Here is a 13,500-nt window from a genome sequence, read left to right as displayed (position 1 = left end):
TACCACATCTTCTTGATCCACTCATCAGGTGATGGACATTTAGGCTCTTTCCATGATTTGGCTATTGTAGAAAGTGCCACTATGAACATTGGGGTACATCACACCGGGCAATTTAGGCACAGACTTCTACCGTGGCCTGCTCGCGTCTGCAGTGGGCATTTTAGAATTACAATGAGCAGCGTTTCATTTCCCATCACCTATCTCTTTCCCTTGGACTGCTATCCATTGGCTAGATTTCAACAAGTATTCCTGTATTTGACATTTCCTTCTCCTCTATAATCAAGATTTTGTCAGAATCTCCATCACTGAAAGGGTGGAGGGATTTCAGGAAGCAAACAAACCCAATGTAGATCACAAGGGCTTCGGCGGGGGTGGGGAGCATACTAACTATTGTTCAGTCCCCACCCTCCGCTACTGGCCTTGAATAGGCTTGCAGTCCCATCCCAGTCTAGACAAGCATTTTTCCCAGCCCTGCTCCCTCTGTTCTCCCAAACTGGAAACACAAAGCAGATGATGAAGTACAAGTTCAAATGCCACACCAGGGAGAAGGAAGTGTTGAGAAACCATGTCCAACCTCTAGCCTGTTTTCAAACATTCAATTGATTTATCTTGGGCTGGTGTCATTTCATTGTCTCAAACAAAGGCCTTCTGTGAAAAGACAAACTTGGGTTGAGGGAGGAGTGGCTAACAGAAGGCACATTTGGGAAGAAGTAAATAAGAGTAGTCTTCTGGGCTCTTCCTCCAGAGGCTGTTTCCCCCTTTCATCTGCTAGAATTAGCATCAGGACCGATTCCCATTATCTGAACATCACACTCCATACCAGAAGGGGGGAAAATAGCCTTGAAGATGGGTGATGACACAGGTGCAGTGGCTGGTGACCCAACCAGCTGTCTCCTCTCCCTCTGTCTTCCAAGTTTGGTTTGATCTGTGGCCAGTGTTCTGAGCCTGGAATGGACTGTGAGGTTCTGGATTGAATGGATCTGAGTGGAGGCGACTTCCAATTGTTCTTTCGAACATTTTGTTCTGCTCTTTTGTCCATGTGAATTACTGGATGGGCATTATTGGGGCAAGACTGTCAAAGTCTTCTGCCACATTATCTTCCTTTGGATGTTCGTCCTCTGCACTGTGTCCTTGACAGGTTTCCGTGCAGCTGTGGTTGTGTCTTTCTGGTAGAGCCCTCTGCCGGGTGCACTGGCCCTTGGGTTTTGGACATCCCTGGTTTGTAGAACAGCCTTCTCTAGGTTAAACTGAAGTGTGGCTTTCTGGTATGCATTGGTCCTCAACACCAAACAGGGTGGCTTACTTTCCTATGTCAGGTCTTCTTGCAAACCTTGTCTCCTTCTCAGGTTAATTAGTGCTTCCATGGTTAACCCGGCACAAATTCTTTATTTAAAAAATTTTTTTAATGTTTTATTTATTTTTGAGATGGAGAGAGACAGCATGAGCAGGGGAGAATCAGAGAGCGAGGGAGACACAGAATCTGAAGCACGCTCCAGACTCTGAGCTGTCAGCACAGAGCCTGACGCGGAGCTCGAACCCACGAACCGTGAGATCATGCCCTGAGCCGAAGCCAGGCATTCAGCCGACTGAGCCAACCAGGCACCCTGTCGCTGCACAAATTCAGGTGCATATCTCTGTCCCAGGACTTTGAAGCAGTTGTTGTTTACTTGGTCAATAGTTCTTTCTTTCTACAAAATTATTATGTGGGTTGATTGTGGAATATTAGCAAAACATAAAGAAGCAAAATAGAAAGTGAAAGTTGCCTATCATTGTTACATCCACTGGAGATGAGCACTCTAAAAACTCTAGTATATATCCTAATGGTTGTATTTCTATATTTATTTTTTTCCCAAAAGTGATTAGCTAGTATACATTGCTTGGTTAAAGTTTGCTTTTTCAGGGGCACCTGGGTGGCTCAGTCAGTTGAGTGTCTGCCTTTGGCCCAGGTCATGATCTCATGGGTCGTGAGTTTGAGCCCCACACCAGGCTGTCAGCACAGAGCCAGCTTTGGATCCTCCATCTCCCCCTTTCTCTCTGCCCCTCCCCCACTTGCATCAATCTCTCTCAAGAATAAATATTAAAAAGGTTTTTTTAATTAAAAACAAGTTTGTTTTTGCAGACCACTTAGTCCTCTTCCACTGCATTGTGTTAATGACTGCCAGGAGTTCTATGTTGTGTGGGGGGCTGGCAGTGGGACAGGGGGGACAGAATTTGGGATGAGCTACTTTACTCTGAAGATGCTGTAGCTGTTTCCAGTGGACGGAAGGTTAACTAAAGATACTTCTTCTGCTGTTTCATGCCAGCCCTTGAGAAAGGCCTGACCAAGGCACTGAAGACACTGGATGACTACCTGAACAGCCCTCTCCCAGAGGAGATCAATGCCAACACTTGTGGGGATGAAGACAAGCGGTCCCGGCGCAAATTCCTTGACGGGGACGAGCTGACCCTGGCCGACTGCAATCTGTTGCCCAAACTCCATGTGGTCAAGGTAAAGACAGCCATACCTGCAGGTTGCTCACTCTGTCCATCTCCATGTAGGTCCGGTCACTTGTGTGGATGAGTCAAGGACAATGCCACCTGCTGGTCCAAAGCCTGGACTCTGAAGTCCCAAGAATAAGAAAGAACAGCTTCCGCTGCTTGGCTCTATAGACTCCCTGAGTGCCAGTAAAATAGGCATATGTTGCTTCCTCCTTATTCTTATTCTTACTTCTTGGCTGGGAGAGTAAATATGGTGTGACAGTGCGTGGCATATTGTAAAGGCTCAATGCATAGCAGCTGATTGTCATATCATGTATGAGAGAGAGAGATAGAGAGAGCGAGAGCTTCTTCCTTGTCTCTGCCTCATAAGGTTTCACTGGCCACACCCTCACATCTCTCTGAAGTTGCTTCCCGTGCAAGCCTTCTCCTTCCCTCTGGTAACTCCCTAGGGCAGGTGTGTGTCCTCTTTCCTCATCTATCCGTTGAAGAGCTGGAGGCTCTAAGAAGTGACATCATTTTCTTATCATGGTTTCACTCACTGATCAGCCTCAACATGCCCCGTAATCCTGTCCTATAAGAACCCGAGAATCAGAGAGTTGGAAAGAAAGGAGTTCCAAGGTCATCCCAAACTATTTCCCACCCCAAATTGAACCACTTTCTCTGTGTCTGTGACACGCAGCTGTCATTGCACCCTTCTGATGATGAAGAGCCCCCTGCCAACCCTATCACTCTGAGCAGCTCTGATTATTAGAACGTCCTTCCTTACATTGAGCCCAGTCAGCCTCCAGGCCACCCTGTGTACTCTGGAGCCACGTGGCACGGGGCTGCTCGGTTTCATCTCATTTGAAGACAACAGCTGTGTGTCCCAGCATGCACTCTCTAACCAGCGCTTCTTCTTAACTCCTCTCCTGGCCCTCACCAGCCTGGAAAAACACACAGTGGGATCATACATTTAGACTGTCCTCTACTTTTATAAGTACTTATATGGTATGTCTCAGGCAGGAAGTTCTGCAGGGACAGCGGCTTCTCCAAGCATGATGCTGGGTGGGTTCGTGGCGGCCCTTTCATAAACACTCATTGATCGACCATCTGATCACTTAGCTTGTGACTTTACCATACCCAGTTTCCTTCTACCCTTCGTTAAGAAGAATCAGATTCAACATTTATCAGCTGGATATCTGCCTATCATGTTTCAGCTGAAGTCCTGAGCTAGAAATGCGGGCTTCCCTCCAATCAGAGCACAACCAGCTCGAACTGAAACCTTAGCTGGGCAAGCACTGGCGTTACCATGAGACCTGGTCAGAGTTGGAGACTGGGTGGGAATCAAAGGTGCCATTACTGATGGGCTGGGGAAATTGCATATTAATATGAAGGCACTTTGGGTTCGGGGCCAAGCCAATGGTTACTTGTAAGTCCGGCCAAGCTACAGGTCTTGGAAGTTATTAATTACTGCATGTCCCTCCACACCCCTGGAGACGTCTATTCTTCTCTTTTCCTGAGGATCAAGTGGCACCATCAGGGATGGTATGATTCCTGTTGAGTCACGCTGTGTCAGAGTAATGCCACCGAAAGACCCCCCCCCCCCGCTTCATAAAGTCATGAGATCCACATGCTAGTCCTGACAGCATGAGCTGGGGCGAGTCATTTCGTCTGTTTGGAATTCTTTTTCCTCATGCTCCAGGGAAGAGACGGGGAGTATATTCTTTATTGCCTCTTTCTTCTCTCTTCTTTCACTCCTTCTTTCTCCTGTCTTACCCACTCAAGAATGTCTCGTTGAATAAACTAAACAAATAGATCCCCGGGCCCCGTGCTTCATCCTGTGACTCCTCCTGCTCCTCCCAGCCCCAAGCGACGATGCTACACCCGAGCACTTGGAGGAGCTGGGGATGGTGGCCTCTGAGGGGACAAGGCTGGGTCTCGCCTTCTGTCTCCTTGGATTTCTGCTGATCCAGCTTATCAGATCCCAGAGACCTGGCAAACCCCCGACATGAAGAAAGAGTGAAGGGGGAGCCAAGTCAGGCCTCCAGTTTGGCTTCTGGTGCCAAAATCTAATCTGGGCTGTGGGAGCTAACTGTTTTCATATGAAAGAGCAAATTCAGAACATGAGCACGGAAGTTCCTGTAAACGTCAGAGCTTCGTGTGCGCATCCTCACCCTCTCTCTCTTGTACTCCCCTCTCTCTCTTGCCTGGCTCTCGTTCAGGTTCATTTTCATTCTGCCTGAGAGCCTGGTTTGAACTCTCGCTGTCTGGCTCCCTTCTAGTCCTTGGCTCCTCAAGTCAAACCAACATGTGAGGAAACAACCGGTTGCATGGCCAAGGCCCAGGGCGTGCAGATCCGGGCAGGGAGGGGCATGGCGGGCCTTCTCTCGCAGCCACTGGGACCCCTGCCTAGCACAGTGACCTGCTTCAGCCCCTGAAGCAAAACAGGAAGGGAGACATAAACACAAGTCTATATCGGTACATTGCTCTTCTGTTTTAAATTTCATATCGTATCCTTTAAAAATGAAAACAAATCCCAGGGAGGGACTAGAGCCCACTCTGTCAGTCAGTGCCTGACCCCCTGATCCTGCATGGACGTGCTCTTCCCAGGGCAGCTGCTTCTCAGAGGCTCTTGGGAAAGCCCAAGAGACCCTCACCCTGCAGCGAACAGGAGAAGGCCCAGGAGAACGGGCAATGTCTGTTGGCCCCAGTATGTGCTATGGCCAGCACTCTGCCAAAGGACTCGGATTCCAGCCTCATGGCTTCTTCAGTGACCACAGCAGAACAGTTATCGTAACCAAAGAATTTAATTTTTTTTTCATTTTACAGAGATAGATGAGTAGGGGAGAGGGGCAGAGAGACAGAGACAGAGAGAGAGACAGAGAGAGAGAGAGGATCTTAAGCAGGATCCACAGCGCAGAGGCCAATGCAGGGCTCGATCCCACAATCCTGGGATCTTGACCTGAGGCAAAACCAAGAGTGGGATGCTGAACTGACTGAGCCACCCAGGCGCCCCACCAAAAGAATTTAATAGAAGCACTAGGTGCTGAAGATCTAGGAAGGCAAAGTGTATACCACGACCTTCCACCTGGACGAGGCAGCTGCAGCCCCCAGGGCAACCAGGGCAAACGGAAAGGGGTCGGAATTATCTAAACTTGAGGGGCCCTTGCAGAGCTGAACCTTGGACCTCCGAAGTGGGGCACTGTTGAGCCGGCACTGGGGATAGAGTTCAGAGAGGTCACTGTCATGTGCTGGCTGCTCTCTGAAGGGGTGATGCACTGGTTCCGCTAGTGTAGGCAAAAGGAGAAAACTGGAGTCAGCAGCCACAGCTGGAGCAAAGGGGACTCGGAGAGGAACAGAATGCCCTGGAAGGGAAGGGGCGGCCCTTCTCGCCCCTCCAGCCTGGCAGGTTCGCGCTCTCGCGCGCTCTTTCTCTAGCGCCCCCTCGTGGCAGAGCCTAACAGGGAGTCCCTGGGAAAGCCGAGATGTGGTTTGCAGAACCCCTGGCCCAACAGGCACACAAGGGATTCTGAGTACAGCGAGTCCTTTATTATTTGCACAGGGCTGGGTGGCCACGTGGAGAGGACCGCAGAATAGAAGGGAAGAAATATAGTCAGTGATGTTTTAATAGCTCCTGTGGTGAGAAATGAGAGCTACACTACTGCTGTGCGCAGCCCAACATATAAATTGTCTGAATCCAACGTCCTACACCTGTAACCTTGTGCGTCAACTCCACTCAAAAAAAAAAAAAAGAAGAAAAGCAAGGACTGTAATAAATAGTAGTAATTAGTAGATATCAGTTGAATTAATTCATTTCCTGTGTAACATTGTGTAAGCCATTTAATCTCTTGTGGCTTCAGTTTGCTCTTTGCTGAGGATCACTGGTCTTTAAAAATGAGTTTCCTGCATTTGACTCTAGGAGATGCACTTTGATTTGGGATAACGGATGATAGTAAAGACTCAGTACTATTGTTTATGGACTCCTTACTTATTTAACTTCCCTTTGCCTTACTTTCCACATCTGTAAAATGGGAGTATAATACACTCTTCCTTATAGAGTTATTTAGAGATTTAAGTAGCTTGCAAAGTGCTTAAGGCAGAGTCTGGAGCGGGGCTTATAGGAAATAAATATGTCCTGGTGTCATTATTCTTAGAAACCGTGTCATTGAGATTATCAGGCAGCACAGGAATGAAGAAGATGTGTTCCTGTCCTCATCCTGCTCACAAGCCAGAGAAAAGAGAGGATACTAAGAAAGTAACTGCAATTCAGAATAGAATAGAGCTTAGTATGTAACGGGAGTTCCTTTGAAATGTGGTCAAATTGATGAGGCTGAGCTTTTCATGCAGTAGATCATCATTGCCCTCACTCCGCACAGCTCTCTAGGGGACCCTGAACCTCATGGGCATCAACATAAAGATGAAAGTCCAGAGTAGCCGAGGAGGGGGGTTTCTCTGAGTGGGAGGATCCCAGGCTCAGCAGTCTGACGACCTCTCTACAAAGAAAGCGAGGAAAGGAGTCAGAAGTCAGTGCCTTAGGAGAGAGGTTACTCTTTACTGCTCCCGCCTGAGCCCCTGAGGGCTGGAGGCGAGACCAGCTGATGTGCAGATCCCAGCGTACAGTGGCAGTAAAGGGGGTCCTGTTAAAAAAAAGTACCCAGTATTTCCAGACGGTGACAGCAGAGCATTAAACCAAGAACAGGCCCCTCTGAGTCCCAGGCCTAAGGTGACCACCCAGGTCACCCTCCATGAAGACCACCCTACCCTTTCCTATGATTGCATGCAAATGGGCAAAAGATGCGTCTCAATGAATTATAAGAGGAGGTAATGTTTCTGGAGCACTCAGTCTGAGCCAGGCACCCCTTTAAACATTTTATGTGTGTTAACTAATTTATTTATTATATTTATAATTATTTAACTAATTTGTTATTCCAGGAAGGGCCCTATTATTGTCTTCATTTGAGAGAGAAAGAAATTGGGGCTCAGAGAGGCTAAGTCAGCAGTCCAAGGTCACACAGCTATTAAGTAGTGGAGTAAAAATTGCAGATCCATTCAGCTGGGATCCAGAGCCTGTGCTTTTAATCCATGTGTGACCGTTTCAGCACAAACACCGCTTCCCCAGAATGCCCGTGCACAGCCCCTACGTGTGGCAAACTACAGAGAGAATACAAATCACCATTTGTTCACTCCCGCTCAGGATCTGTTTGTATCTTGAACCTGCCTATACATTCCAACATCTAACTTATACTTTTTATGCTTTTTATTCTCGCCTAAAACTATGGGTGCTTATGTGAAACAAAGCAGGTAACAGGAAAAACTTTATAGCTCTATCAGTCAGACATACCACTGATAACGTTTTGGTGTCTCTACTTCTAAATCATCGCACATATTTCTTCAAATGCATTATACTGCACTTTTTAAAATTTTTATTTATTTGCTAATTTTTTATAATGCACTTTATTTTTTTTAATTTTAAATGTTTATTTTTGAGAGAGAGAGACACAGAGGTGAGTGAGGGAGGGGCAGAGAAAGAGGGAGACACAGAATTGAAGCAGGCTCGAGGCTCTGAGCTGTCAGCACAGAGCTCGACCTGGGGCTCGAACTCAAGAGCCGCAAGTCATACCCTGAGCCAAGGTCGGACACTTAACCAACTGAGCCACCCAGGTGCGCCAGGCAGCGTCATTTTTAATGGCCGTCCAGTGTGGCTCTGTATTTACATATGATCATGTATTTATCCATGTATATTGGTGGACGTTTGTGTTCTATACCATTTTTTTACTGTTGCTTTTTTTTTTACTTTCCGTTCCATGATCATATATAGGTAGCTAAATCTATGTATATATACATGATCATTTCCTAAGGAAACACCCCTAGAAGCAGAATGGGCAAATGGTATTTACTGAAGAAATGAACAAGATTAGAGAAGATGGCAGGAAGGCAGCCCTGCCGGCTCGGGTTACACACATTTTGCTGATGGTCCTGTGTCGCCCCTGGGTTTTCTCCCAGCACACGCCGCGGGTCCCTCCACTCTTCCTCCTGGTGATTGGTTTCGGGGCCTCACGCCATCCCTGCCCCGCCCTCTTTGTTGTAGATTGTGGCCAAGAAATACCGCAACTACGATTTCCCGGCCGAGATGACCGGCCTGTCGCGGTACCTCAAGAATGCCTACGCCCGCGATGAGTTCACCAACACGTGTGCCGCAGACCAGGAGATCGAGTCCGCCTACGCGGATGTCGCCAAGCGCCTCAGCCGGTCCTGAGCTCGGTCGCCTTGCCCCACCGCTGCCGCAGAAGGACTCCGCTTCTCCCAAAGGACTCCGGCCTCACAGACCCACCCCTCTTCCGCGTCGCCTCGGGACACCTTTTTGTAGCCGGTCACATCTTGCAGGCCGCATGGAACTCCAGCCTGCTGTCTCTTACGAAGGGCAGAGCCACCCCCATCTGATCTTGCAGGAATCTGCGAGCAGGAATGATAGAAATAGTCAAGCTCTCAACCTTTGGGCCTGGCCTGGGTTCAGTGTATTTGGGGTCAGTGTGGGGAGAACCCATGTAAGAGACTGTCGCTGCCCCCCTCTGCCAATATCAGAATCTCTCCTCAGCTGCATTAGGAAACTGCGACACCGTGTCCTCTTCCGCCTTCCTCTTTGTTGGGAACTCCACCGCCAAGGGCAGACACCATCTTAGTTCTTAGTAGAAAGAGAATCTGCTGCGTTTGGGGGACGTGGAGAGAGTGGACGGAGGACAGGCAGGCTGTGGGTTCACGTGGCAGACGCACCTTCAGTCCCTCACATCATCCTGACACCTGCTGTCACACTGGGCACTGAGGACCAGGCTGGAAAACCATTTCAGACATAGTCCCAGCTTGCTGAGAACATTGCGATGGCCTCGGATATCTGTCTGACACCACCCTCTGCTTTTACACCGCCCAGGCCTTCTGAGGAACGTAAATTGGCAAGCAGTTGCAAACCAGAGTGACTGGGAGGACAGGAGGAGCAGCGTTGATGCCAAAAGGCCCATGGGGTCTCCTAGCCATGGATTTTGCTTGCTTAGGGGTAGTTGTTTTGGTGGAGATTACGTTTGATCTGTGAGTGAATTTTGGTCTTCGAGAAAGCAGGTGGGAGGTGCGGGTATGGGTGAGGATAAAGAAGTTCTTTATCCCTGGCGGTCTATAGACAGGTCTTCTCTCTTATGATCTCCTTAAGTCTTGAATTGCTGATGTTATAGATCACTACCGATTTTAGAGCAAAACAAAAAACAAAAAAAACACCCAAATTGGCCAAAGAGACCAATCCAGCCTCTTCAAGTCACTCCTGGATGCAGGTCTTGGGTCTGCTAGCTGGGACGCTCCTGCTGAGTCAGCCGTGGCCTCTGACCAGTGACGGGTACCTCTGGGAGGTGGCATGATCATGGAACACCTTAGGAAGAAAGGCCACGGGCCTTTCTGACTGGGAAACCATGTGGTGTGAACTTGAAGAAAAATATGTGCCCCATCTGGGCTACTTTTCTTGCCATCTGACTCACCCACCAGATGAAAAAAGAAGTTTTTTAGCTGGTATTTCAGTCCTTGGTCTTTGTCCTTGAGTTTCACCTCCTTCAAAGCTGGAGCCTGGAGACCTGGGCAGAGGAAACCAAGGAAAATGAGCTAATTATCAGCCCCCTGTCCTGGTGAACATCCTACAAGAAAAGCCACCTGCCACAGGATAAGGCTCCCAAGTGCCTGGCTTGTTGCTCTGGAAGGGCGGCAGGTCAGCACGGGGCCTTTCCCGGGACACATTGGCACATCCTCAACCCGGCAGGCACCGGACTCACCTGCCTCCAGGGATCTCTGAACAAAGGTGGCCCAGAGATCTGAGCCCTGAGGAGGAAGCAGGGGCCCTCTTAGCCCACTGAGGAAGAGGAAATTTCTCAGTAGGACATTTTATTAGCCTGAGAGCTTTGCAAGGGCAGGAGGAGTTAATTCATTTCCACTCCTAAAGGAGTCTTCCCAGGGACTTCCTGGGAACTTAGTCCTTAGACATGTTTAAAAAGGAGAATGGTGAGGAAATGGCCCTTTTTACTGTATAGAAAAGCCCCAAACGGGTCTCTTGGGAGATGAAGTCTTAAATGATCCCAGGAGACTTTTAATTAGCATAAATCCTATTGTCCTTAGAAACCCCTCCTTGAATTTAGCAACAGAGGCATGATAACCTAAGAGGCAGTGTACTTTCCAGAGACCCACAATGGTGCTGTTCTTGAAGCAGGTCGGTGTTAGTATGGCCATCAGGACAGAGAAAACAGGCCACCCGGTTGGGACAGCTCCCCACCAGAGTTGTCTGATGCTAATGACTGATTTGATAGAATTCAGCCATTGGCGAGTCTATAAAAACAAACAAGCCAAACCAAATCAACATTGCTGTTTCTAGATGTTCCTTCTGTCGTTGACTTAGTTTTACATAAATATTAAGACATGAGTGGGGGGGCAGTTACATGATCATTTATAACCATTTAAAACAGGGGACGGAGTTATGGATGGAAAGCACTTCTGAGTACTTGATTCAGGAATATCTTTTTATTTCAACAGTAGATTATTATATAATATAACTGACTATTTACTGAGAGCTTTAGTGACTTAGGACCACATTTATTAGAATATTTTTAAGTAACAATAATCTTATCTTCTGATTATTTTTTTCCAAAAGAGATATGTCTCCAGATTCTTCAGCCTTCCTGGGCTTTGGGCCATAACCTTGTTACATACACAGCAAATCATCTTCCAGCATCAGTATGGTGAGGTCCTTAGGTGTCTCCGAAACCAACTCTGGAAGTACTCAAGGTTTGCAGTTTAGATGCCACAGTTTTAAGACTGGAGGTCACCCTTGTCATTGGTCTTGAATGAATATTGATCCCTCAGAAAGCATTTCAGTGGCATTTGAAAAGGTTTGGAATGAGATCCTATTCTGTTTTAGATTTATTTTTCTCCTTTGATTTTCATGTCACTATTTTATTTTATTTTTATGGGGGAGTGTGGTGGGAGGCAGAGGCAGAAAGGAGAATCCCAACTCAGAGTAACTGTGTGTAGAATTTACCCATCTATAAGGTTGGACTGCATCTCAGGATGGCCCAGAGAGAAGGTATTGGATAAGATTTTAATAACCTTATAAGATGAGCTGCATAATTAAAAGCTTGATTGTTCTAGAGTGTGGTTCCTTCTATTGTGTGTCTTTATCCCCTGATAAGGGAATTCAAATGCCTGGACAATTCAGAATCACCAGCTATGAAAAGTGAAAAACCCTTTTATTTGGTCATACAATCTCAGACTGGTTTTAGCTTCCTGGGAAATGCTGGTGGGGCCAGCAAGGATCTTCGTCTTCTCCTTAGAAGAAGGCTTCACCAAGAGTGAGGCTTCCTGAGCTGCACATGCTAGCATTTATCAAATGAAACAACTGAAGCTTTTCATGACCCCTGTGCCCAGTGGCCACTCTGCGGACAGAGACCACCAGCATCTTAGAATTGTTGCAAAATGGATCGAGCTTGGAACAGACCCTGAAGATCGAATTAAAAAGAGGGAGCGGGTCAGGAGGGTATGGGTCTATCCAGTAAGAGTCTTCCATAGTGAGAAGCCACTGAAGTCTGTGTCTAAAAATCAATTGGTCAGAGGCAACAGACCTCCAGTAGGTATATCTGACTCACCGCTATTGCCAATGGCCAGGAGCCATTTCGATAGCAGAATGAACCAAAATGCTGATGTCTCTCTCCTTGGAAAGATGAAGTAGTTATTAAGTCAATACTACAACTAAGTTCACTGATTCCCAAGGGATCACTTCCTTCATTTTTGATATGCCATTGAAAAGAATTGTAAAGAAATACGCATGTGGAACATCCTAGACCCGAACATCTTTGGGCTTGGAGCCCTTTCTGCAGACAAGACCATTGTCTTCTGTCCAGTGCTTTTTAGCTTTCAAACCAAGGAACACGTGCCCCTTTCACGAATGCATATTCCTCTGCCTTTGCCAGTATTCTTCTCCCAGCTTAGTTTCAGGACGCTTTCTTTTCAACATTAAGTATGATCCAAAGTGTGCATAATTTAATGTCACTTGAGGAATTAGATCCAATGTTCCCCTTACCAACCAAAAATAAAATGAAAGGTTGCCTCACTATAGGGTTTGGGCTAATCTGTGTTTCGATAAAAGCAATCTGTTTGGTTTTTTTTTTATGAAAAACATAGTTTTAAGGGTCTAATTATCTATGATATTTTATGTGTAGTTAGAGGTTTCATAATAACAATTATACTTAGACTTAAAATATACAATATCTAGCTGATGTTTAAATTTGTCTTCCTTCTTGATTTCCTGTTTTTCCCATTCAAAAAGCTGGGGTTTAACTAATTTATCAAAAGATGCCTAGCTTCTATAAAAGAACAAACATTTCATTTTAGAAGGACACTCCAAATGATGGTCACTTGCTTTCCTCAAGACCTTGAACTGTGGTGATAAAATAGCAGGACATGCTTTCAAGCCTTAATAAATATAAGTTGCCTTTTAATGAAGATCTTGCTGAATGTTTTCTTCATGAATCTGAAGCCGTTATACATTTGTTTTCCAGTGTTGATTGGTAATGACTGATTCAAATAAAGTTGGTTTATTTTCAAATATTACAAAAGCGATCCTCCGACTGCTTATTTGAGGTGGGGATTTCCTATGCTGTTTTAAATGACAAGTGTGAAATACCCTTTTCTTTTTCCAAATAAAGGTTACTCTGTTTTCCCATTACAAAAGAGAATATGTTCATTATTCTTAAAAATCAAAAGGAAAGAAAACGAAAAAGAGGAAGAGGAGAAGGAAAAGCAAGAAGCTTGTGACCCAGTCATCCCAAACTCAATGTTTATTTTTAATAAGAATGAATTCTATTCTATAGAACGTGGGCTGGGCCAAGAAATACACATGTGTTCCTTCATGTTTCTCACTTTAGTTGCCAACCTGTATGGTCATACCTGGGGGTAGGCAAACAGTGACAATCCAAATATGATTTAAGGAATACTTAAATACTGGTCTACCAAAACATTAAAATT

General features: G+C 46.4%; 1 protein-coding gene across 1 annotated transcript in view; it reads left to right on the top strand.

The window, feature by feature from the left end:
- Nucleotides 1–13,091, top strand: part of CLIC5 (chloride intracellular channel 5) — a 102,928-nt gene extending 89,837 nt beyond the window's left edge. Inside the window, exons 5-6 of the mRNA XM_029944319.1 lie at nucleotides 2,304–2,488; nucleotides 8,546–13,091. Of these exons, the coding sequence (XP_029800179.1) occupies nucleotides 2,304–2,488; nucleotides 8,546–8,713 (353 nt within the window). The 3' untranslated portion in view covers nucleotides 8,714–13,091. The remainder of the gene's footprint in view (nucleotides 1–2,303; nucleotides 2,489–8,545) is intronic.
- Nucleotides 13,092–13,500: the final 409 nt, after the last annotated feature.

This window comes from Suricata suricatta, chromosome 7, assembly GCF_006229205.1.
Source record: "Suricata suricatta isolate VVHF042 chromosome 7, meerkat_22Aug2017_6uvM2_HiC, whole genome shotgun sequence".
NCBI classification, from domain to species: domain Eukaryota; kingdom Metazoa; phylum Chordata; class Mammalia; order Carnivora; family Herpestidae; genus Suricata; species Suricata suricatta.
Note: the sequence above shows the minus strand (reverse complement) of the source record. Positions and strands in the feature narration are given on the sequence as shown.